This window comes from Biomphalaria glabrata, chromosome 11 (assembly GCF_947242115.1).
Source record: "Biomphalaria glabrata chromosome 11, xgBioGlab47.1, whole genome shotgun sequence".
Classification (NCBI taxonomy): Eukaryota; Metazoa; Mollusca; class Gastropoda; family Planorbidae; genus Biomphalaria; species Biomphalaria glabrata.
Window position 1 is genome coordinate 28399477 of NC_074721.1, and position 27822 is coordinate 28427298.

General features: G+C 36.6%; 1 protein-coding gene across 6 annotated transcripts in view; it reads left to right on the forward strand.

Annotated features, from left to right (window-relative positions):
• The window catches only part of LOC106051110 (transient receptor potential cation channel subfamily M member 2-like), a 220678-nt gene that overhangs the window by 89760 nt on the left and 103096 nt on the right, over positions 1-27822 (forward strand). For 5 of the 6 annotated variants that reach the window (XM_056003788.1, XM_056003786.1, XM_056003790.1 and 2 more), the window contains exons 17-20: positions 147-207; positions 5693-5824; positions 5951-6205; positions 6898-7078. In XM_056003788.1, coding sequence (XP_055859763.1) covers positions 147-207; positions 5693-5824; positions 5951-6205; positions 6898-7078 — 629 coding nt within the window. The remainder of the gene's footprint in view (positions 1-146; positions 208-5692; positions 5825-5950; positions 6206-6897; positions 7079-27822) is intronic. The other variant, XM_056003789.1, reaches the window with a different exon arrangement.

Sequence of the window (27822 nt, forward strand, 5' to 3'; positions counted from 1 at the left end):
TAGCCTAAGACCAATGTCTAATTATGTCAAAAAAGATGCATCATATAATTCTCGTTTATTCCTAAAACACACATTTATTATAAATTCTAAATTTTCCGAAAATTTTTAATTTCAAAATAAAAAAAAGAAAAATTCTTCTGTTCCAGTAGCTGCACTAGCATTATCTGTGAACTACAAGCTCCATGCTGGATAGCTTTTTTTCGATTTGTAAGTATTTATAAAGGGACATAAGTGTTAGTATTATTTTGATTAAAGCTTATTTGTTTTAATTTCATGCTTTTTAGAGCTACAATTTTAACTGGCCGCCTGAAAAAGAAAATAGGCTATTGGATTAGTACAAAATGTCCGTCTGTCACACTAAGATCTCAAAAACTAGAATAAATATGATAAACATTATTTCATCATGCTATAAAGCTTTCAAAGTTTAATGGCAAAGGCTACTTTTTGTTTTCTAAAAGCAAACCGTTTAGTTTAAATATTAATTATGTAACTCTTTTTTCATAAAAATACACCGATACTAAAACAATACAAAAATGTAAGGGAGATAATGTTACATTATGTTAACAAAGACTGTTGCATATTTATTTTTCCATTTTCATTATCACTTAGGCATATATTTATAAAATGTACAAGAAATGTTTACACAAATATGAATATTAGCTAACTTTTTTTCTTTTTCTCTAAACTAGCTGCTATGCTAGTTCCCTCACAATTTTTAAATAATCAGATTTTATTTCTTTTTGTTTAGTGGTTAACCTATGATGCTTTTCCGAAATATCTCAATAGTTTTAAGTATCCATAATAGATAGTATGGGATGTATTTTGAAAGCTGGATCAATGCCAACACATTTTGTATGCTTTTCTAACTTATATTACATTTAAGTTTTGTGGTTAAACGTTGCCAAAATACATGAACAATAATATGTTGCTCCAATTTGTTCATGCAAATAGCATATGAAAACTAAATATAACTCTCTATCTTGACATATGTTTCATTAACTATAAAATAGTTCCGGATATTGTTTTACTAAAAATAAATTATGTCAAATGATAGTTTGAAATCGCATAATTGACTTATATTACGCTTATATTTTTGGAGAATACCTAAAAATAGTTTAATTATCGATATCAAATTTTTCCGTATTTTCAATTAAAAATATATTTTTTTTTAAAGTATCGACAATAGGTTGTTCAGGCTTTTACCTTTTTATTGCCACACAAGAGATTGTGTTCGTTGAATTTTAAGCATTTGCATGCGTCTTTGCTGTTTCTAACACTCAAGCTTCGTCATAAACGCTTTGTAGAGTAAGCGATGTTTTTTACAGTAGCCGCTGTCTAATAGTGTTGGACTGCAGTTACTTCTTTAATGTCACAGTCCCATCGAGTCTTCATAGTCTTTGTTTTTCCAGGCTGCTGTTTACATGTAGCAACCAAATGTGTAGCAAAAGTGTCATTCGTTACCTTGATATAAGTAGCCTTGACTGTGTCTATGGCCATCGAATAGGACGATACATCACTGATGAGCATGCATAACGTAACTGTTACGTGATTTTTCAAAAAAAAAAGCTTAAAGCCATCGTTAATATCCTTGATGGACTGAAATGTACCATACCAGTGAGTCTATTTTTCTGAGGCTGGGGGAGCATTTGGATCGATATCTATCTCTTTCGGTCTAAGTAATTTATCTATTGTTGTTTAAAGATTCCAACACTAATCCAGATACATAATCATGTTGAATTAATTGTAATGAAATAACTATTTCTAGAAAACCACTTTATTGGCATTATTTAACAAGATTATAGTAGAATAGTGAACGAATACAAGCACATCTTAAATTGCTCAAGTACTATAAGCACACACACACACTAGACATGACCTTCTGACACGCTGGACTTTCGCAGAAAATAAACTCAGTTACATAAAAATATATATAAGGATTAAAGTCGTATTTATATAATAAAAATAATAATAATGTAAAATTGTAATAACACTACTGGCAACGTGATAGGGTTAACTGTGTGTTATCAGCTGACATATGTGACACAGGCCAGTAGTACAGTTTAGCACGGTAAATCAAAAGGCAATGGGCAATACTGGTATGAATTTGCACGTGAATATGACTTGTGTTATAGTCATCTGATCATAGGCCTGACCAGACCAGAGACACAAAGTGTGTAACGCAGTGCAGTTCAAGAAAGGACACGGATGAGATCGGGACTGTAAGTCGACCATGAAGTCAGTCCAGGTAGAGTGATCGAGTGAAATGTACAAGTCCTGGAAGAGACATTAAAGTTTTGTACAATGATGTACAGTGTAGTTTATTGTGTTGCCAATTGTCATAGTGGCTGTTTTTTTAAACCTTAATAAAGTACCATATTATTTGAAGCTCTTGTTATCAGGTTCTTATGTTGATGCGTTGTGTGTTTAGCAGTCTTTACAGAACGCCTGAGTAGGAGAGAGAGAGAACAAAGTAACACTGGCGTCAGAAGTGGGATTACCTATGGCTTCTGTAAAACTGCTGAAATGAATCTGAAAGATCTAAAACAAGAGCTGAAATGGTGAGGACTGAAGAACTACGAAAAAAACAACGAAACTCTTGAAGAACGTCTCCGGCAAGCCCTGGTGGATGAAGAAAGATCCGAACAGGTACCTCTTTGAACTCATACCCTATGTTGTAGAGCTTTTGATCACCTTTCAAGAACTGATGTTGGCTAGCTTCCAGAATGTAGTCAATGGTGACATACAGTTAGAGACAGATGAAGAAGAAAAAGAAAAGGCCTACATTTTGACCGAAGCTTGTGCTGCAGACGTACGTGATATGAGAGCTGCACAGATCAGAGAGAGAGAAGTCCTAATGGTGTTCAGAAGAATGCAACAAAGCCAGATGCAGCAATTAACGGCCATCTGAAAGTTGAAAGTCATCGACGGGGTCTGAACTCAACAGACGACTCTTCTGCTGACAAGACTAACTTGAAAAGCCCTGTTGGTGGTCAATTAATTCAAATGGAGCCTGATGCTGAAAGTGAGAGACCTTTGCAAGTGGAGTTCTGCCATATTGCCCCTCCAGACAAGCCTGAAGATGATGTGTGCCACTATTTCCCCTCATATGGACCTGAAACTTATTTCTAAGCCCTTCTTCTAGAAGCCCTACAAAGTAACCTTTTGGGTCAACGATCCTGGTGACCCCCGGTCCCTGCATCCTATCCCTTCCCATGCGTTAAGTGGCTGCCCTCCGTAGTGAAAGAGAGATTAATGTCACGTTTGCTAAGTCCAGAGTACATTTCGATGCGATAGAGACGTCAATGCAACCAGGTGAGACGAAAGCGACAATTGCTGACTGCAACGCAGATGGCTCCATCAAGATGGCAATATAAGCCCATTGTCGCCCTCACCGATTAACCCCCGCCTGCTTCGACTAACCTCCACAGCCTTTGTCGTGAGGTAAATTTTGTCCGGGACGGACAAATATGAGAATGGGGCAGTGTAATAACCCTATTAAAGACGCGATAAGGTTAACTGTGTGTTATCAGTTGACATATGTGACACGCCAGTAGTACAGTTTAGCGTGCTAAATCAAACGGCAAGGGACAGTACTGGTATGAACTTTGCACGTGAATATGACTTGTGTTATGGTCATCTGATCATAGGCCTGGGCAGATCAGAGAGACAGTGTGTGTAAGGCAGTGCAGTTCAAGAGAGGACACGGAGGAGACCGAACTGTGAGTCGATCATGAAGTCAGTCCTGTTAGAGTCCTCGATTGAAATGTACGAGTTGAGGAAGAGACTGTATACTTTTATACGTAATGTACAGTATAGTTTATTGTGTTGCCAATTGTCATATTAGCTGTTTTATTTGACCTTTAATAAGGTATCAGATTATTTGAAGCTCTTGTGTTGATGCGTTGTGTGTTTAGCAGTGTTTACATAACGCCTGAGTAGAAGAGAGAGAAGGACGTAACAATATTATAACTCTGCCATGCGAAACGCCAACCAGGCTATTGCAGAAGGTGCGCACTTCTAGAAACCAGACTAGGAAGGAAGTTTACAATAGAAAGAAAATCGATTTACGCCCAATTCTGGAGAGCCGAAGTGAAGATGTTGTGTTCAAGGCAGATGTCCTTTGTGTTTGTCATGTCTACGTATAAATAAACATGTATGTCTCCTTGAGTTGCCTTCCATTAAATTATTACAATATAGATATATAAATCTTTAGCTAGTTGTGAGGTAATGTTTTTTTTTCTAATTGAATTAATTCTTCAAATGAAATGCTTTAAAGAACTCGGTGCACCAATGTCTGTGAACCCTCAACTACTTGCTCTTATTGATAAAGACATTTTTAATCTAACGAGGCCGTGTGACGTAGTGTATTTTTTCTTTCGACGTCATATAGAATTAATAATAAATTCTTTAAATAGAATGCTAAAAGAGCAAATGTATATGAACACGTGACAACTAGCTTGTATTAATTAAGACATTTTTAGTCTAAATAGGCCGTTTGGCATAATATATTTATATATTATATATTTTCTTTGACTTCATGTACAATGATTTCTTTAAATAAAATACAAAAAGAACTCAGTGCATTAATGTTTATTAAACCTAGCAACAGTAAAAAAAAAATACTAGCTAGATTTCTATATAATCTAGATTTTTTACACTAGATCTAGAATTTTTACAATAGATTTTGATTTTTTAACACTAGATCTAGAAATGTATAGTAAAAAAAAGTAAAGTTTCCCTTTCCAACTTTGTGTTCTATAGGGCAGATGATGTAAAATGCATCTGTTTTTGTGGCCTACGGTTTCATTGAAATGAAAACGCCGATAGCTCAGTGAGTAAATGTGTTGGAATATCGAGCAGACGTTGACAAAGTACAAGTTAGATAACTGCTCTTTTCTATTTTTAATTACCAATCAATGCAAAATGATTATTTAAAATTATCATATCGTACATATCCGGTAGTTTTCATGCCATAACGTGTAGTATATCTCTTTATTAATTATCGTCTATAAGTTTGTTATGAAGTTAAAGGCAATGCCTATTCGTTCGATTAGCTAGCTAGCATGATTATCTCGACGATCCTAGGTTCATATCCTGCTTGCTGCCATCCACCTTCGTTCAGCGGGAGGTTTGGACAATGATTTTCTTTAATTTGATGGTAAATCCAAAACATGTAAAACATTTTACTGAAAAATAAAATAATTTGTAAAAACGGCAAATAAATTTTTTACATATCATTACAATTGAAAATCAAAACAAAATCACTTTAGTATATTCCTTGCAATACGATCCCGGTGATCCGAACGGGGATGTCTCTGAGTTTATGTGATAACACAAACTCTCTCTCTGTATTATTGCTTTTCATATTATTAACTTGTTATTATCGATTCAAACATATGAGTGTGTTAGTGTTTAGTTGCTAAGTACATGAAAGTGAACCAAGTGACCTTTTTTTGAATAAAAATAATTGTCGTCTTTAAAAAAATAATTATACAACTCTTTTTCTTGTAAGAAAAAGAAACAACAAATATGTAAGCTCAAACTTTAATTGTTGCCCATGTTTTTCCATATAACAACATAATGTAAGGGTATAAATGAATAAATGTTTCTTACCTAATTTTTAAGTTGAATGTATTTCCTAATTTTTGTAGTATTACAAATTTAAAAAATAAAATGCATCTTTTTAACACAGATCTCTCACATTATGTTTCTGGGGTTCTTTGCTATTTGGATAATCTTCTTTCTAGCAGCTGACACATTACATTGGATTGAATGGGTACTTTTGATTTGGGTAATATGCTACCTAGCTAAAATCGTCGATCAGGTAGGACATCTCTAGTAATTTATTCATAAATATAATTTAAATAAACACATAGCAAGCATTCTAAATATAAATAAGCTAAATATATTAATTACACTATATAATTACTTTCATTCAAACTACTTTCAGTGTACACGGAAAGTTATGAGACACAAAATGTTAACTTGGAATTACATAGACAACATAGAACGATTTTCTGTTGTCGTATTTCTCATTTCCTGGATCTTACATATCGCTGCCTACTTACACCAGGACAATCAGCAACTAATGGACTGCGTTTTAACACTTTTTAGTATTGACTTCATGCTCTTTTGTATTTTTACTCTAGAGTTCTGCTACGTCATACAACTATTAGGACCAAGGCTTATAGTTTTCCTCGATATGGTATGAAAAATATGATGTATTAAAGTTGTTACATTTCTTTTAAATTGTATAAACAGGATATACAATCAAAAATTCAAAAACAAATACAAAATATAGTCTTTTTTTCATTTGAAATTACTACAAACATATAAATAAATGATAAACTATAGTTGTTTTGGGTGAAGAAGGCCAACAATAGTTACAAAATAAGTTAGAAAAAAAGGTCAATTAGAAAAAAAAATATGGAAGAAGAAATGTTCAATAAAAATTATATTAAATATGATAGATGTCCGGATATAATATGATGAGATAGATAGATAGATAGATAGATAGATAGATTAGATAGATAGATAGATAGATAGATAGATAGATAGATAGATAGATAGATAGATAGATCGATAGATAGATAGATAGATAGATAGATAGATAGATAGATAGATAGATAGATATATTAGAGATAGATAGATAGATAGATAGATAGATAGATAGATAGATAGATAGATAGATAGATAGATAGATAGATAGATAGATAGATAGATAGATAGACAGATAGATAGATAGATAGATAGATAGATAGATAGATAGATAGATAGATAGATAGATAGATAGATAGATAGATAGATAGATAGATAGATAGATAGATAGATAGATAGAACAATTCATTTATCACTTTATTAATTTAATAACATGATAAATATAATGTCTATTTCTAGATTAAAATTTTGAGCCAGTTTCTACTCATCATTTTTGCATTCTTCATCGCCTTCGCTGTGTCTTCACAAGCTGTTCTGTATCCTAAGACACAACTGACTGGTTTGTTATTTTTTCGTATCTTCAAACGACCTTTTTGGTCAGTGTTTGGAGATTTTACGTTGGATGAGCTTGAACCTAGTGGTAAGTAGACATATCTGCAACATATTTCACATTAATTAAAAAACGCAGATATTCTAAAAGTGTTAAGTTATTTCAATTGTTTAAAACTGTTAATATTTCTTGCCACAAATGTTTAAATAGTAAATAACAAAGCTGCATTTTTGACAAATAACTAAACAACAGAGCAAAAAATTGATTTCATTTTGTATCATAAACTATGTGTCACAAGACGCTAGCAGTGTGCTGGCGCCTGCTTGAACTGGTCGTAGTCTAGGGTGATTCTGGAGGCCCGACTGTTGACGCTGGAACTTTGGTGGCTTTAGCCCTGACGCGATTTTGGTGTTAGTCTATATAATTAAGATATGAAACTAAACACCGGAATATAGTTAGAAACTATAACTTCAAACTGTAACTTTATTTACACACAACATATAATCTTCCAAATGAAACGTCATATACAGGTACATCAACTACTAAAACTAAACTCAGATCTCTAATGACTATGTCTCTAATCATGGAGTCATTCTGCTATAGTTTTCTCGTACCAGATTAGGAAACGAGCAGAAGTGGGAAATACGACCGTCCGCTCTACAAGACCCACGCCAACCAACTGTGCCTTTTTCAGAGCAAAATTCCTCCCACGTGGACTACACTGCAACACAGTGGTTACGTCCCCTTGCATCATCAGTGACGCATAACCTCAGTGGTTACGTCTACATGCATCATCGGTATCTGACCAGTGATGACGTAGGCCGCGCCAACTGCCTTTCCCCAGATCACCCCGTCCTCGTTGTAGCCTAGGTACTCTGGTCCCGTGACAACAAAATAAACATTCTAATAATAAAACTTCCAATAATAAAACAAATCTAATTAAAATATATTAAAACATAAATAATGACATTAGTTCTAAAATATAAATAACAGAAATAAACTTAAAACTTTACACAATAACTAAGGCCATGGTAGTGGACTGCGGTTGTTCTGCTACACACACACAAACGGTTGTGGGCTCACAGCGGTTTGTGACACTATGATATGTAAAAAAAAGGAGGAATTCAATTTGGTTTTCAATTTTCGTCCTTAATCATATTATTATTATTAGTTCTATGATATTTTTCTGTCTCTGACTCTCTGTTAGTCTGTCTTTCTATAATGTGTGTGTGTGTATAGTGAGATAGCGATGATTTTTTGTTGGAGGAAATTTGTTTCTTCCCTCCTCCACACACACACACACACACACACACACACATATATATATATATCAGATTATATTAGAGTTAGTGGAAAGTCTGGGGAATATTTTCAATACATAAATAGATATTAAAATTATTATTTTTCCAATATTTTTTTAGACTAAGAAAAGTATTATTTAAATCTTTTAAAGATAGAAGACTTCGAAGTAGCCTCGATCTAAATTCCAGGCTTACACTACACATTGCGTTATCTTTTATTGTGTCCAATATACGAGATCGTATTCAGGATTTTTTAATAGGAGTGGTGGTTTTGGTAGAGTTAATTTTTGTTCCTCTATACTCGAATATACACATAAGAACACATATATATATATGGATACAAATAGGTAAAGTGCTGTGTTTTAGCATTAGACGAGCGGCTCTGCGACGCTCCCAGAAAGATCTATAGGAAACTCTACTTTCTCCAGTCACGTCGGATAGAGTAATATTTACAATAAAAGAAAGACGTGTGACGTTCCGCCAGTTTCTGAAACGTTTTTGAGGACCACATCGGCAAATAAGAAACCCCATTTGGTCAGTTTTTTGAGACAAACATCTATAAAAAAGCTAACAAGATCCTCGAAATAAAGAATCACCCTTTGTGTCAGGATTTTGTGATTTTACCATCACAAAAGAGATACAAGACACCGATAGCAAAGACAAACAGACACAAACACTCTTTTGTTCCCCTGTCAATCAAATCATTAAATAAGAACAATCTTGTATAATCTTTGTCACATGTAAATTATGAGTGAGTCTGGTGTAAATGTACACTTTATTTTCTTATAGTTATAATATTTTTTATTAGGTGTAATGCACAAATTGTAAGACAAATTGCTATACAGATAATAAAGATTGTTATTATTATTATTATTATTATTATTATATAAAGGAACGGATTTTGAGTTAAAATATTTTAGAAGACAAAGTCTTAACATCAAAACTGTTATAGCTACGTTCATAAAATGTACTGGTGATAGTTTTTTAGCGTAAAGGGAAAAAGCCGCTATTAGGTTTGTGCAAAATGTCCGTCTGTCCGTTTGTCACACTCATATCTCGAAAACTATAGAGATATGAAAAATATAATTTCACAATTAAATGCGGCTTGAAAAGTTTAGGTGCAACGTATAATGATATAATTGACTAATATTACACTTATACTCTTTGACACTACGTCACTATAGCTTATTTATCAATATCCATTGTTCCGAATTTTGAACTTAAAACAAATTTATGTCAAATAATTTTTTTTTCAAAAATATCGACAATAAGTTGTTAGGGATTTAAAAAAAAAAAGAAAGTAATTTTCTAGAAACGATTATTGAAAATCACTTTTTAAACTTATTTTACAGTTAATTTTCTTGCTGAAACATAATAATAATTGTTTAATCGGTAAAGAATGTTCCGGATTTTGTTTCAAAAAAGAAATCGACATATATTACTATAATTTTCTTACAAATCGTCGCCAAAAATGATCCGAATTTTATATAAAATCTTAAAACGCTAATAAATGTTTGAAATCCCTCTTTTAATAAATAAAACAAATAGGGGTGCACCGGATAGTCGCTCCGGCTCCAGCTTCTGACAAATATTCGGCACTTTTTTACTATCCGGCACAATACGGCTCCGGTCGGATATCCCTATCGGATAGTAAACCGGATAGTAAAATCTACACCAGTATTTCTATTAATATTGTTATGCGCCTACGCGCTAAGTGTTTTCCAGATACGCCAAACGGAGGTAACACTTAAATATCGAAACAACACAGGCGAAAGGCAAACAGTATAAAGGTAGTCGACGCTGATGTCCAACAAGAAGTTTAAACTAAATCTCCATGTTAATAAAAATATACCAATACTCATAAAGTGGACATGATTCAATAATGTCAGTTCCGAAATACATTAACGTTTTTGTTTCAAATAAAAGAATTTGTTTTTAAAACTATAAACTATGACTATGCACCAAATATTTTTTAGTACAAAGACAAGGCGTGTTGATCTAAATAGAAATATAACTTTACATTATAAATTCACATTACATACGTAGCAGCGATGTCTGGCACATTTTAAAAGCTTTTCTTGACCTTTGAGTGGTCTAGTAAACATGTAATATTCCTTAACTACGTCACGCTGATAATTTATCTAGATTTGGGGGTATATCTCCAGAGGTAGAGATGAGCAATCCCCATCTCCTTTTGTTTGTTTAGTCCATAAGTTTGAGTTCACAGATAGGCAGGTGACCACATTAAGCCAGATTTCAACGTGTTGACACTGTCTAGAGGTCACATCTTATGAGAGAACTAAGTTTGTTTACTTGGAGAAGAATTTGTATTAGGGGCTGGACTAAAAGCCAAATTTATATAAAGTTAATCTGGTATGAGTTTGTTTATTATGAGATAGGTTGTCAATCAAGGGTCTGGATCACAAGCCACACCTTTTATACTATTGGCCAGGACAATAATTTTGTTTACTTTAAGTCTCAATTAGGAGGCTGAACTACAAGCCAAACAGACACTGACCAGTGGTATCTTTAAAGGGAGGGCTCAAGAGACTCAACACCCCCAACTTCTTATTTGTTTAATCGATGACAATGTATTGATAGACATTGACCATTCTTAAGCCAGAATGGATTAACGCAGATTGTTGAGAAATATTGACACTGTCTAGAGGTGACTAGATGATGAGACTAAGTTTGTTTACTTGGACAGAAATGTCATTTAGGGCTCTGAACACACGTTCGTTGCACAATAAAATAAAACAAATATGTGCATGTGTGCGTGTATTCATTTTTTCCCCTTGTATTAAAACTTCTAGAAAGAAAGGTAATTTTATTGTTTAATTCTATTGACTTAATACATAAAGGAAAACCTTACAGTAAAATTTAACATCGCAGAAAATAAATTGATCTAAAGGACCACAATTAGATCTAGCAAACAAAGAAACAATATGCTGGAATATTAAGAAACACTAGACCTCTGTAACTAATGTACGGATATAATTTATCTATATGCTTGACTGACCATGCCAATGTTTTATCTTTTTTTGCTTGCACACTAAACACTATTGCGTATGCCCAATGAAAAAATTACGCGTGAAGGTCAACACAATCATCTATATACACTACACTAGGCCTAGATGTGTAGGCTCACTACGTCTATCTGACCAGGTTGTTACAATCAGTCGAACACAAAGTCTATTTATGTTTATGTTTTTTTGGTAGGAAGGGTGTGGGTGAGGTTTTTTTTTCATCTATAGTTTATTTTCCTACTGCTCTTAGATATATATAACTGTAGATCGAAACATAGATATCAATAATATGCCTATAGACTACAATTAAATCTATGCTTCATTTATGCAATATCTAAGGCTAATGATATGAGTAGGTATAATAGATGTTCCTGCGGTTAATAAAATATCGTTTGCCGCAAATGGATTAATAAATATATGACTTACTACGCTTCAGATTCCAACTATTAACTAACAGCTATCAGTATTAAGCCCTTGAAGCCAGAACCAGAAGCAGTCTTTGGACTTAAAATTACAAGTCTGATGACCGGTTGTTGGTCAGAAATTTTTGAACACATACATCCAACCACCATACAAGCCAGATGAGAGATTTACATGAGTAACTAGTTAAATATATACTAACATATTTTACATTGACTCTCCAACACACAGCCTAAATGGTTGGTGGCCTCGTACATACACACAGACACGCTCATGCTACACAGATTAATGTCTGTTTATACATACTGTTTATCTTTAATAAATCAATCAGTAACACAGTTTAAAACAATAAGGTATTTTAAAAGGAAAAAAATAATACCAACAAATATAGGTATGTTATTTAATAGTTTCGTAAAATGCTCAGCAATACAAGTCTATTTACAAGACATTTAGGTATTCGGCTCCGACTCCGGCCCCGGCCGAATATCAAATTTTACTATCCGGTCATATTCGATTCCGGCAAATTATTAAAAAGTACTATCCGGTGCACCCCTAAATACAAATAATTTTCTCATTTACGAAAATTGGTTGTTCCTGATTTTTTATGAAAAATATTTTAACTCTATTTATGTAAAATCACACTTCTCTCTTACACTACATTTAACTTTCTAGCTAAAATGTAAGAAAATCTAATTATCATTAACATTGTGTTCCGATTCTTAAGGAAAACAACTTCCTAAAACCACAGTATGGTTTGAAAATCTCTCCATATGGCTATGGTACATCTAATTTTCATAACAATCCATCCCAAAAAATTAATTAACGGTATTTGGTTAATCTGGAATTCTTATTTTCTCTCCCTATAAATATATAAACATCCGGAACAATCTATTATAAAAAACTTAAAACTAATGCGATGTTTCGGAAGGGAAATTAAATTTTAATCAGATTTTCATTAGCTTTTAGCCTTTTTTTTCCTCGCTATTAATATGACGGACAGACAGACTGACAGACAAAACAAAAACAAAATGATTCTTTAATCCTTTTATATATATGTTATATACATATTTAGTCTAACTGGCACATCAAATGAAACGCTAAAATAACTAACTTAGTGCACCAATGTCTATGAACCATAGAGAAGCTGCTCGTATAGAAGACATTTTTTAGTCTAACTATGACGTGTGAAGTAATGGAATTTTTTTCCTTTGACGTCATATGAAGTTAATTCTTAAAATGAAATGCTTAAAGATCTCACTCGGTGCACCAATGTCTATGAACACTCGACAAGCTGCTCGTATAGATGATATGTTTTAGTCTAACTAGGCCTTGTGACGTGGTGGATTTTTTTCCTTTGACGTCATATGGAATAAATTCTTTAAATGCTAAAACAACTCGGTATAGTAATGTTTATTAAACCTCGTAATGTTACTCGCGTTTTAAAAAGACATAATAGCTAGATTTAGATCTAATCTAATTTTTTTACACTAGATCTAGATTTTTTTTACACTAGAGATAGATATTTTTTTTTTTACATTAGAGCTAAATTTTAAAAACTAGATTTAGATTTAAGTTGAAATTAAAATCATTGTAGAATCTAGATCTAGAATTTATTGATCTAGTTTAGAATGTTTGTTGTTTTACATGTTTCGGATGTTCCTTCAGAGTTGTAGTCCAAACCTCCCTCAGGACGACGGGAGATGGGAGCGTGTAGGGTTTGAACCTAAGACCATCGATGAATCCAAACGACAATCCAGCGCGCAAACCGCACTACCAGACAGCCATGATTTAGACTAGATCAAGATCTATAATTTTAATCTCTAAACTTAAAGTGTAGATTTTTATTTCTAATATTGTCAATATGTCATTATTGCAATGTTATAAAATACTAAAACTAATCTACTATTTTAAAATGTAATATTGCGATTAGTCTATTAATTGATTATCTAGTGTGTTGTTTTTTTTTTACAGTAATCTTATCTAAATATATATTTTATATCTAGATCAAGTAGATATAGATATTGAGAGTGCTAAATTAGACGTTTATTTTAGGTAGATCTACATCCTCATTTTAGTTCCATTTAAGTGAATATGCTCAATACCAAAAGATTATCTAAAATCGCTCTTTTGACATATTGTACATATACCGTAGTTGTCATTCCGTAATGTGTAGGTATATTATCAATAATATGCTATTAGTTTGTAACCAGTTTGTCATTAGATTAAGAGCAATGCCTGGTTGTACGGTTAGCGTGCAGGACTGATTATCTCTACGGTCTCGGTTTCATACCCTGCTCGATGCCATCCTCCGACGACAAGCGGCAGATTTTATATTAATTTTTTTTTTTACAACGCCAAATAAATCTTTGAAACATTATTACTTTTAACAATCAAAACAAAATCACGTCTTGAATATTCCTTGTGAATATGCGGATCCGACAGGTATCCGTCTCCACCGGGGCCGCCTCTGAGTTTGTGTGGCAACACAAACACTCTTTGTAATCTTGTTCTTTTTTTTTATTGGTATTGGAAATTTAATATGTGAAACTTCAATAAGTACAATTGTAGATTTTTGTGACTAGTTATCTTTATTGAAAAAAAAAAGGGAGGGAGTTAAACATGCAACCTTTGTTTTAGCTAACGTTATGTAATTTAACGACTGTAGTTTTGTTTCTCTTTTTATTAGAATAGAATTTAAACTTCCACTCTCCATGGCTAGAGTCATAAAATTATTGGTGACTGTAGTTTATTTCTTTTTTTTTTTTTAATCGAAAGGATTTGCGTTAATTGAAAACCGCCTTATGTTGAGAGATAATTACAAAAACTACTTTGGCAACGCTCTATGAACTTGTTGCTATCTGTTTACTTTTAAAAAAAAATGAATAATTGGGGTGGGGGGTAACATCAAAAGCCTCTTGGTTACGCTCATGGAAATAGGTTAGCGTCAATTGCGATAGTTATATATTGAAGATGTGGTTTTAAAGTTCATCTTTTTGTAACGCTGGTGCTAGTAATGGTTTTACGTTAAATTTCACCTTCAAGCAAAACAAAAAAATAGAATAAAACACATCAACAGTCATTACGTGTGGATGGGGTTACGCTCACACTCATTAAACAATGCTGATATATAGTGTCAGTTAGGTTGGTCATTTAGTATTTGAGGAAATGTTACTTTATTTCTATCTACATATTTATATATATTGTAGCATGGGCGTAGCCAGGACTTTTTTTCGGGGGGGGGTTTGGGGGGGTGAATTTTTCTCTCCCCCCCCCCCCGCGAAAAAAAAATTATATGTATTTATGTGTGTGTGTGTGTTTGTGTACATAATCTTTATTACATTCTGACCCTTCATTCTTTCGGAAGACGTTTATTGTGCCCTAGAATAGGTTCTTCCATGAGTTAGTGAAAAAATTGTAGATTCCCCGACATCACTAGCAAAGGGGTCTAGGGGAGCGCTAGGAGCTCCCCCAGCGCCGCCAGGCACTATTTCTGATATTGAAAACCAACAAAATGCATATTCTGAGGTATCTACAGTCCATTTTAATGCTATTAAAAAGTTTTATTTCAAAAACCTAATGTGCTATTCTTACTGACTTAGACCCTCCCACGCCGTTCGGAACATTTGACGGCAAGCAGTTTCCATAAAAATCTGTCACTGGTAATGTCAGAAGCCTCTTCCCACCTACCATGAGGACCTCCATGAATTGCAACTCTTCTTATGCGTAATTCATTTTGTCGGAGAACATGTCCCGCAAACCTCATGCGTCGTTCTCTCACAATCTTACTAAGGGGTCGACTCCCAGTTCGGCATAGGATTTCCTTGATTTAGATCCGATCTCTATTACTGACTCCTGAGATCTGTCTTAGTCATCTTTGTTGAGCTATATTTAGTGTTTTTCGATTTCGGTAGATGACTATTCACTGCAGTTTATTAATGGAGCCCTGCCACTGGTAAAAATGTGTAACCTCTCTTGAATACGATCTTGGAATTACGTGACTGTAGTTTGCTTTAGATTTTATATCGAAAAGAGATGTTTTATCGTCAAAATCTTCTATTGGGGGTTTTCCACCTCAAAATGCTCTGTAGGGGGATCTTAGACTCAAAACCATCTGGAGGGGTTTTAAACTTTAAAAAAAAAAGCCATCTGTAGAAGAACTCAAAACCCCCGATTGGCTTGGCTACGCTCAAATAATTTTAGTGTGTAATTTGCTTTTTTTTATATTGAAGATGTATTTTTAGCACCAAACCCCTCTGAATGGAGGTTTAAACTCAAAACCCCTTTCGGCAACGCTCTTAGCATTTTGAGTGCGTAATTTGCTTTTTTTCTTACACTGAAGATGGCGGGGGGTTTAAACTCAAAACCCCTTTGACTACGCTCATAGATTTTAGAGTGAGTAATTTTCTTTTATTTATATTGAAGAGGTACTTTTTATCTTCAAACTCCACTGGAGGGGAGTTTAAACTCAAAACCCCATAGACTACACTCCTAACATTTTTAGTGTATAATTTGCTTTTTTTTTTATTAAAAAGAGGTATTTTTTACCTTCAAACCCCACTGAAGTGGAGTTTAAACTAAAAACTGAGTCAAAACCCATTTAGCTACGCTCATAACATTTTGAGTGCGTAATTAGCTTTTTTTTTATATTAAAGAGGGGGTTTATCGTAAATTTTAGACGGGGTTTTAAAATCAAAATCTTACTTAACTGTGCTCTTGGAATTAGGGGATTTTCGTTTGCATTTTTTTTGTTTTGTTTTATAGAAGAGGGGGAGTTAACTGCAAAAACCCCAGGTAGGGGGTTTAAAACTCAAAACCCCTGGTAGGGGGTTTTAAACTCAAAACCCCTAGTAGGGGTTTTTAAACTCGAACCGCTCTGGTAGCGGTTTTAAACTCGAACCCCCCCTGGTAGGGGTTTTTAAACTCGAACCCCCCTGGTAGGGGGTTTTAAACTCGAACCCCCTGGTAGGTGGTTTTAAACTCAAAACCCCTTTGGTTGTGCTGGGGCAAGTGATGGTTTAGTATTAAAATCTCACCTAAAATAAACAAAATCAAAGCAAAAAATCAGTCACTAAATTCCGACTCCCCCCCCCCTCAAGGGGGGGGGGGATTTCATTTCGGGGGGGGGGGGTTTGAACCCCAAGAACCCCCCCCTGGCTACGCCCATGTATTGTAGATATCTATTTATTTATTTATATTAGGAATGCACAGCAATAGTCATTTTATATTAGGCCCGAGCTTGATATGGCCAGATGCTAAAATATAATATTTGACCGGTGCTGAAGCCGGAAACCTACACATCTTGTAAGAAAATGTGTTGCTGAGTATTTTGTAAAACTGCTAAATACATTTCCAATATTTGTATTATTATTTGTATATTTTTTTTAATTCATTATTGTTTTAAACTCTGTAACTGTTTCTTAACACTCCAGCATATTATCTCTTTGTTTGCTAGATCTAACACTATTAGCCCAGTAGAATTAAACAACGAAATTAGCCTTCTTTCTAAAGATGTATATGCAATGCAAAAATTACAAACATATCTTTGTTTTGTTTTATTGTGCAAAGAATATATGTTAGAAGCATCTTCCTTTATAATTACCGTTTTTATCGTGGTTTCTGTAAATGTAATAAAAGGGCACGTTAGTAAGCCCGTGAGTGTCAGGTTTGTAAAAATTTGTACTGGCCTGATACACCTTTGTTAAGTAAGCATCGTAAGTAAAAAAAAGCAAACACAGTAAAAATAAGGAGTTAATTATATATATATCAAATTGAGACATTTAACCCAGGAGCAATATTCAAGTTAACACGTTAGGAAAAGTAATTTAACACTGTAATATGTATTAATGTAATGTAAAACTGTAATATGTATTAATGTAATGTAAAACTGTAATATGTATTAATGTAATTTAACACTGTAATATGTATTAATGTAATTTAACACTGTAATATGTATTAATGTAATGTAAAACTGTAATATGTATTAATGTAATGTAAAACTGTAATATGTATTAATGTAATGTAAAACTGTAATATGTATATACAGTGTGGTGTCTTAGTATGTTGTAATTATCAATTCTGTATTGTTATAAACCTGGTGGTGGCACAGATGGGGGTAGTGGTGTGAGTGTAGTCAGCCGACGCAAATCGCCCCAGGCCAGCGCTAGACGAGCGGTCAACCGTGACGAGTTACGACGGTCAGAAGAGACGAGTGTCAACACGGCGGTTCGGGAAGAATCGATGGCGGTTCGGCAAGGATCGACGTCGTTAACAGAGCTCAGGAGCGTCACGATGGATGTAGTCATGTGACGAAGCTAGAAACGTCGAGCGATGTTTCGTCCGGTTCTACAAGGCCAGTAGGGACCCTATATAAGAGATGAGGTGTCGCAGTCAAGACGGTCGAGAAAAATGGCTTAATACAGCAAGGTTCAGAAAGGAGGTTCACGACAGGAGTCCAGAACACGGTCGACTACAGCACAGTTCAGCGGTGTGGTTCTGTACGGAGCATTACGACGGTTCAGTACGGAGTACTATCAAGTACAGTTGAGACGAACGACGTCTTGATCTTGGTCTGTGATCGAGTCCGACACAACGAGCCTAGTGTGTGACGTCAGTCCTGAACTGTTGAACCCAGTGCAAGCCCGGAACGAGACGGAGAGGCCAGTGCAAGAGTTGATACGGCGGTACAGTTTTATCGGAGAGATATTTGTACAGTCTACGTGTTGCCAAATGTACAGTATTGGTTGTTATTTATTCAACTATTAAAGTGTTACGTTACTTTGGAGCCCTGAGTTGTCAAGTTCTTTAAGTTGGTGGTGTAAGGTGCAGTTTGCATAGAGCCTGGATAGTGAGATTCGTAACAGTATAAAAGAAATGGTCAACGTCTATCAATAAAATGAGTGTTAAGGACATAATAAATACATTAAGAAAAAAGGGATGTCAAGCTCTCCCTTTAAAGATAGGCCTGGTCGTAAATTTTACCTTAACAATAAACCCAAATCATTGTCTTGTTTTTTTTTTTCTACAAAATAATTAGTTACTGACTTACTGGGCTATGAAATCTCACAATAAGTGTTCAGTGTAGTAAAACGTCACTCTTTTAGGTGTGTGATCTTAAGTCCATCTAACTAATTTATATTTAAATCCAAGTAAGCAAACTCGGTACAATACTTGTAAAAACGTGTGGCCTGTACTCCAGGCACGTGATTGAGATTTTTCTTCAAATAAGCAAACACATTTTCCGGTGACCCGTGTACAGGTGTGGCTTAAAGTCCAGCCCCATAATTAATATTTACTAGCAAGTAAACAAACTCAGTTCCGTAGTGTGAGCTCGAGAGAGTGCATACGTCCATCATATCTTTTTTGTGCTTGCATGTCTATCAATGAGCTCAATGTAATAGACTAAACAAATAAATGGTGGTGGGAGTTGTTCATCTCTACCTCTTGTGTAGTGGTTTGGTTTGAAGTCCAGCCCCTAATAAAGAATTAGTAGCAAGTAAACAAACTCAGTTCCCTCGTAAGGTGTGACCTCGAGAGAGTGTCAATGTGCTGACATTAAACCTATGTCCATCGTACTTTACTTGTGGTCACCTGTCTATTAATAAACTTAATGTAATGGACTGAACCAATCAAATGTGGTGAGAGTCGTTCATCTCTACCTCAGAATATATACCTGCATAGCTAGAAAGACGTCTGGTCAGAATGACATAGTAAAGGAATATAATATCATAACATGTTAACTAACCTCTCAAAGGTCATAACAAAAGGAAACAAATGTGCCAGTCATTAGTGCGCTGATTGTAAAGCGCGTTTATAATGTAAATTTTCATTTATATATATATGGCTCCTTTTGTCTCGAAAGGCAATGGATGCGCCCAGATGAGTCACTGGTTTTGGCTTAATCTTGAGACGGGGCAGAATCTGGTGTGGCTAATCAAGCCAATTCTAGAACGGCAGACTTTGCCACAATTCGTACATGTGTATGCCTCTGATTTAGGGCTAGCAGACAGGGCAGCTTTCTTTTTTTTCCCTCTTGATTAAAGCCGCTTCAATTCTTTTGTTCTCAGCAAGGGTTGTCCCAGCACGCACAGTCTGTCTCCATGCACTCCGGTCTTTGGCTATGTTTTCCCACATACTTTCACTGATGCCTGAGGCTCTCATGTCTCGCTTGCAGACATCTCTATATGTTAGTCTTGGGCGGCCCTTGGGTCTGACTCCTTCCACAAGCTCAGCATATAAGATATCTTTCGGGATTCTACCATCTAGCATGCGGGTAACATGTCCGAGCCAGCGTAATCTTCTTTGTGTCAGGAGAGCATACATGCTGTTCATATTGGCCAATCTCAAAACTTCCTGATTGGAGACATGGTCCCTCCAAGAGATGCCCATTATGCGTCTCAGGCAGCGCAAGTGGAAACTATTCAATCTGTGCTCTTGGTACATGTATGTTGACCAGCTTTCACTGCCGTAAAGGAGAGTGCTCACAACACAGGCGTTGTAGACTAGGATTTTTGTCGCTGTGGTCAATTTACATTTTCCCAGACGCGCTTGGAGAGTTTTGCCAATGCTGTGGTAGCTTTTCCTATCCTTTTTGTCAGCTCGATGTCTAAGTCTAGGTTACTGACAATTGTTGAACCCAAGTAGGTAAATTCCCGCACCACTGAAAGGGTGTGGTTCCCAATTTGTATTATAGGTATTTCTACGACGTCTTGTGCCAGAATTTCGGTCTTGGAGAGACTTATAGTAAGGCTAAACTCTTGACAAGCAGCTGCTAAGGCGTTCACTAGCTTCTGTAGACCTCCTTGTGAGTGAGATACGAGTGCCGCGTCATCGGCAAACAGCAGCTCCCTTATCAAGATACGACGCCTTTTCGTTTTGGCTTTAAGACGTGCCAGGTTAAAGAGCGTTCCATCGGATCTGCTATGGATGTATATTCCGTCTTCCAGGGATTTAAAAGCACTGGATAGTACGACTGAGAAGAAGATGCCAAATAGTGTAGGGGCCAGTACACATCCTTGTTTTACACCGCTCTTAATGGAGAATGGCCTGGAGGAAGAACTTTCAAACTGAACGGTGCCCTGCATATTTTCGTGAAAAGCTGACACTAGTTTTCTTAACTTATTTGGGCAGCCGATTCTCTCTAGTACATCAAACAGACCGCTTCTGCTAACAAGGTCAAAGGCCTTGGTCAAATCAATAAATGCTATGAAGAGGGGCTGCTTTTGTTCTCTGCTCTTCTCCTGTAGCTGCCGAAGAGAGAAAATCATATTTGTTGTAGATCTACCTGCCCTAAAGCCACACTGCGACTCTGGATAAACACGATCTGCCAGGATCTGTAATCGCTTTAGTAATACTCTAGCAAAAGCCTTTCCGACTATGCTAAGCAGTGAGATGCCTCTATAATTGTTACAATCAGAGCGGTCGCCTTTATTTTTATAAATTGTAACAATGTTGGAGTCTTTCAATTCCTGGGGAACCATTCCTTGTTCCCAGCACAAGCTTAGCAGTTCATGGAGTGGTTTGATTAGGGCATGTTTTCCAGCCTGAATTACTTCAGCAGGAATGCCATCTCCTCCGGGTGTTTTCCCATGTGCAAGCATGTCAATGGCAATGCTCAGCTCCTTTACTGAGGGCGTTTCGTCTGATTCCGTCAAAACTGGAAGTGATGGGAAGTTGGAAATAGCATTTGGTGAGATGGCGTTTTCAATCTGGTAGAGTTCTGCATAGTGTTCTACCCATCGTTCCATTTGCAGCGCACGATCGCTGATGATTGAGCCATCTTTTGACTTGAGCGGAGCACACTTGCTGGTGTAAGGTCCAAAGGCTTTTCTCATGCCCTCTTATAGTCCTCTTATGTTACCACACTCGGCACAAGATTGAATATCTTCGCATAGCTCCTGCCAGTATTTGTTAGCACATTGTCTCGCTACTCTTCGGACATTGTTACGTGCAGCTCTGAGCCTTTTTAAGTTGCTTGGGGTGGGATCCTTCTTGTAGATTAGCATGGCTGCTCTCTTGTTCGTAGTGGCAGTTTCCATTTCTGGTAGACTAGCTTCAAACCAGTCTTCACTTTTCTTGGTTTTGTTTCCAAAGACCAGTGATGATGTTTGGTAGATTGTATCACGCATAAACGTCCAGCTTTTTTCTACCTCAGTCACAGAGAAGTTTTTAAAAGCTTTCTCTAATTTGTTCTCAAATTCGGTGCAAAGATCAGGATTTTTTGTGCTAGTAGTATTCAGGCGTGATTTTCTTTTTCCCTCTGATGTGTGGATCTTAGTTGGCAGCAGTCTTGTCCGGCAGGACACTAAAGTATGATCAGTATCACAATCCGCGCTTTGGTAGCTGCGTGTCAGCAGTATATTTCCAATGTCCTTTTTTCGTTTCAGTATCATATCCAGCTTGTGCCAGTGCCCAGACCTAGGGTGCCTCCATGAGACACAGTGCTGTGGTTTTGTTCTGAAGTATGTGTTGGTAATGCAGAGCTTATGGTATGTGCAGAATTCAAGCAGTCTTTGTCCGTTCTCATTCATCTTTCCGATTCCAAAAAGCCCAAGACAGTCTGGCCAGGTAGTGTGATCTGATCCTACTCTGGCATTGAAGTCACCTAGAAGGATCATATGTTCTTTTTGAGGAATGTTTGCAATGGCTTCTTTGAGGTCTTCATAGAACTTGTCTTTGTCCTCCTGAAGCGAGCATTGTGTGGGGGCATAGGCACTAATTAGTCACTTTTCCAGATGCGGTCATCATACTTATGCTTAGTAGCCGTTCCGAGCCACCAACTGGAGGGACTATCATTTATTTTTTTATTCATTTGTTTTTTTATTAGGGTTCCACCGGATTTTTATCTCCGGGTCCGGCTGCTGCCGAATATTTGGCCTTTTTTTTCACTACTTGACCATATTCAGCTCCGGTCGAATATAACTACCGGATAGTTTACGAAATAGTAAAAAGTACACCTCATACTTATTTATATATATATATATATATATATATATATTTATATATATAATTGTAACTCCGGTCCCTCGCCACACTAATTATGCGCTTGAGAACGCCATTGAACACAAGTAGTATAAGACATGTTAAAAAGGTAGAATAGCTGTTGTAGATTGGGCTGAAGTCAAGGGAGCCTAAACAATTCTTGTGCTGAGTGCTGTCCTGTGTGATACCAAGGAACAGTTTGGGAGACATGAAGCGACACCGAGAAGTGTGCCCGTGGTCTGTTGTATATTCTGGTTTTTAGTAAGACTCTGGGAGCTTAAGTCATTACTCCCTGTTACTTGATAATAATAATAATAATAATAATAATGATAATAATTTTTAGCGAGATCAAGGAGGTATTTGTACTCTAGACTTTACAAATACTGAAGCACTGCTACATGGTTGTAGGTCTGCATGTATTTAGGATGTTTTCATGCATTGGGTTTGAAAACTTTCTTGGTTTTAAGATCACTTCTTATCCTAGGCTAGGGACGCCATTTTCGCTGCGTCACTTCCATGATTACTAGACCTAGATCTAAAAAGCTTGTTTACTGAGACAGTAGATCAAAATAAACTAGTCAACGCACGTTCATTTTTTTTATCTTCATTTTTGAATTTTGAGGAAATAGAACGGACCCATTGCTTCTTCCAGGACAGCGATGAATATGAAGTAAATTAGGCGGTAAATATTATTCACCAACGAGTCGAGTGTTTACTGAGGGCGATTCACAACCTCATGACCAAACACAAGAGGTCGGTCTACTCCCTGACTCGCACCCCACACAATTGAGAGGTGCTGTTGGTGGTAGAACAAGAGGAGCCAAAAGGATCAAATGGACGAGAGAAATGAATATAGAAATTATCAAATCGTTCTTCCGTGTAAACATTTGTGATGATAAACCTCTCCCAGGTTATAGGCAAAAACTCTTCCTGAAATTTAACAAATTATATAACAACTGACCTCACAGACACCTTCAAGGCCCTCAACATTCCTAGGAACATCTTCGTTGCCTTTCAGAGGGCGATACTGCTGCAGACCTGCCACATCACCAGAAAATTCCACAGTGGAAACTGTTAAAGGGACTACGATGAATTTTGTTTCTCTTTAGCGAAACTCGACCCTGGCAGCGTCAGAGAATGACTACTCGTTCATCTCTAACATAATAATAATAATAATAATGAGAAAACACTCCACGGAAAATTTCCGGCTTCATTACATGGGGACAACATCGACAAGGCTGCTTCCTTAACATGGCTCAAAGCAGGTCATCTCTACCCTGAAACAGAAGGCTTTGTTACAGCAATACAGGACAGAGTAATCAGGACAAAAAATTACAAGAAGCATATCCTGAAACTCAATGTTGTCGACAAATGCCGAAAATGTGGAAATGTGGGCGAGTCGATTGAACACATTATGGCAGGATGTCCAGCCCTATCAGAATCAGCCTACCTAGGTCGCCATAACCAAGTTGCAAAGTTAATACACCAACACCTGGCTTTGACGTACAAATTGATCGGTAAGGACACTCCCCCTTATTATAAATACTCTCCGCAAGAGGTTCTCGAGTCTACTGAACATCTGCTGTACTGGGATAGGCCTATTCTGACCGACAAAACGGTAGATTTCAATCGCCCGGATCTGCTGTTCATCGATAAAAAAGAAAAAACCGCTACCATTATCGATATCGCCGTACCACTGTCTCATAATTTAAGAAAAACTGAGATAGAAAAACAAAGAAAATATGGGAACCTAGGCTTGGAGATTAAGCGTCTATGGAAATTGTCCAAAATAACAATATACCCCATTGTTATATCAACCGAGGGGATAATAACAACTGACCTCACAGACACCTTCAAGGCCCTTAACATTCCTAGGAACATCTTCGTTGCCTGTCAGAAGGCGGTACTGCTGCAGACCTGCCACATCACCAGAAAATTCCTCAGTGGAAACTGTTAAAGGGACTACGATGAATTTTGTTTCTCTTTAGCGAAACTCGACCCTGGCAGCGCCAGAGAATGACTACTCGTTCATTTCTAACATAATAATAATAATAATAATAATAATCTTTGTTGTCTGTACTGAATTTGTCTTACAATTTGTGCATTACACCAAACAAAGAACATTATAACTATAAGAAACCAAAGCGTACATTCACACCAGACTCATAATTTTCATGTGACAAAGTTTATACCAGATTGATCTTATTTAATTATTTGATTGCCGGGGGAAGAAAAGAGTGTTTGTGCCTGTTTGTCTTTGTTATCGGTTACTTGTTGTGACAAGTCAAAAGCTCGCTGTCAGAGTCACTCAAATTTATCACAGCATTAATCTTTATTTACTATTATTTATTTATTTTATTTTAATATTCCCCGTCCTATCCCCAATTCCTTCACCCGCCCCACCTTTTACTCTCCAGGCTAGACCTTAGTCCACCACCTTGGCGTCCTTTCATTTATCTGCCCTTGATCGGGGAAAGGTAAAAACACAGCCTCTTTGATCTTACCGGCCGGATGTCTGACGGGCGCAGTTAAAGTCATCTTCCCCCCACCCTTTCTCCCACGTCTCTCTTTGATCTAGGAGATCACGCGAACCAACACGCCCATTGACCTTTCCAAGGTGCGACTCCCACCTCGAGTCAAATTCAACCACGTGTAAGATAATTCTTAGCCTAGGACATTTCCTGTTTCCGCCCATGTTTTCCAGGCCTATATATAAGGTAGATTAAATCAAGCCAGACCCTCTGATTTCAATCGAGTCTGGACTATATCATTTATTCTCACTCCTAGGGGAATACCTGGTGGTAAGCCGAACTTAATCACAAGTTTCATCTTAATTACTTTGTGCATATTTCTCATTGGAGATTATCATGTGTATTTTATTACTTCACTTATATTTAATTAGTGCATTGTGTATTTCTCACTGTCGTAAGTAAAAACATAAACATGTCCTATGTTTCAGGTCTTTGATGAATTATCACCATGAATTAATGTGTTCATGTATTAATAAAGTATATATTGCGAAATGTGTCTAGGTATTACAGCTAATTTAGGCCCGAGCTCAGCCCAACAGTCACACCATACACATTCAGTTATGCATAAAGTAATAAACCATGTGTATGATGATTAAAATAAAATTAAGAATTTAATGCAATGAATTATATACACTTAGTGAGTATGAATGATAATAATGAGGTGAGTTACAATAAGGTTTATAAATACTTGATATGAAATAATATGCTCTAATTCATCTCAAGTGATTGACTATTTCAATACAAATAATATAATCACTTAACTTCAATAACTCAATAAGTATGCCTAGGTAGTTGTCCAAATAACAACTAGCAATACACGTAGAGCAATATTCATTAGTAGTCCACAGCGTGGGTCACAATACCTTCAAAAGCTTGAACGTCATAATCCAACAACCGGTCTGAATACAGTCAGCCGAAGTCTGGAACGGTACCCTCCGCCTTACCACCACACATCAGACAGAGAACTCCAAGATGAAAAGTTAGTTAAATAGTCCAAGGCTAGAACCAATCTAAAGCCTGAAACTAAGACCTAAAATAAGACCCCTAAACAGGGGTCAAGATAATCCAATTCAAGAATAATCTGAATATCCACCAAGACACAACACTAAGTCTATCCAGTAGTGAAGTACATGGCGAACATCAGAGCTCCCTCAAGACAAACGTCTTGTCTCTAGACTACAAGATGGGAAAGAGATCGACAGACCGTCCGCTACGTCACTAGTAGCGAGTGAGTATTAGTAAAAAAATTAATGACCAGAAACCAAGGGACACAACCTGCTAAACAAAATACTTGGAGGAAAATAAACACAATGACGTCATCAAACGTGTTGAACTCGGCATTATTTACATTTGATTGTCCTGACTACCGTATGCAGTTACTTTAGTAACTGCGACACTATATATGTATTTGAGTATTGCATTAATATATTAATGCTGCGTTGCTCAATTGATCGTTGATGCAACCATGTATATATTTGTACATCTTATTTTATTTCCTTTATCTCGGCTGTCCGCCTTGATAATGTTACTAGCGCACTGATACTGCGTTTAGAAGAGAAGATATATGAATTATCTCCCATTTACTCATTTTACTCTAACGATAGTTGCGCCCCTTAAACGGACACCCTCTCCATTCAAGCGCGCTCCATTGTTCTCGGTCGACGGTCGTATGTAAACATACCGTCTTTGTCGCTGACCACCGCCCTTCCCCCCCCCCCTTTTTCTCTCTTCCAACTTGTGTTGATTATTTGAGATTATTATTTCCCCTTATATGTACATTTTATATTGCTACTATCAGCCATCTATTTTTCCATATCCCATTTGTCATCATCTCCCCATTGTGCTTTAAAGCAATGTTACCAATCTAAGGGATGCACCTTAGTCGAGGGCATCGATAAGATGTCCTAACTTGTCTTTATTTATCCGCAGCCTCCCTCTGGTGTCTGCCTATGTGTTTAGTGCTATTCAGCGCTGCACTTGCCTATTTATCGGATCAATCACCTGCCTATTTATTTGGCATTATCTGCCTAGTCAACTGCCTATCTGCTATTGAGTATCATCTCCCGCCTACGAGGATCTACTCAACTCTCCTACTTAGCGCTATCGGCCTTGCCCGCGTATTCGACAGCCCACCTGTCAACTTATTAGGTGCGACGTCCCTATAGACCCAGATCTGTGTGAGACGTCATAGCTACGCCATCCCTCTGCAACTCACTGGACATATCCTGCTCATTACGCTGCCCACGGCAGATCAGCTCTGCCCGCAGTAACCTTGTGCCCACGTTTGCCGGTCACCCGCCCTACTGTGCCCACTACAGATATCAGAACTTTGGATTGAGACTCCACAAGAACTGAATCACCGGCGTCCCTCTATCCGCTAGAGCGCCACCTCCAGCTGCAGAACCTCAAGCCAGGACACAACCAGCTGCGACATCAACAGGACAACCAGCTAAGTCAGAGGACAAAGTGACATACTCTCTTATTAAGTGCTAGAGTGATGATTAAATCCATTATTGCTTGGAGATAGATGCAAACCCTCCCCTTTTATTCGTTGATGTAAATATTTATGCAAATAAATA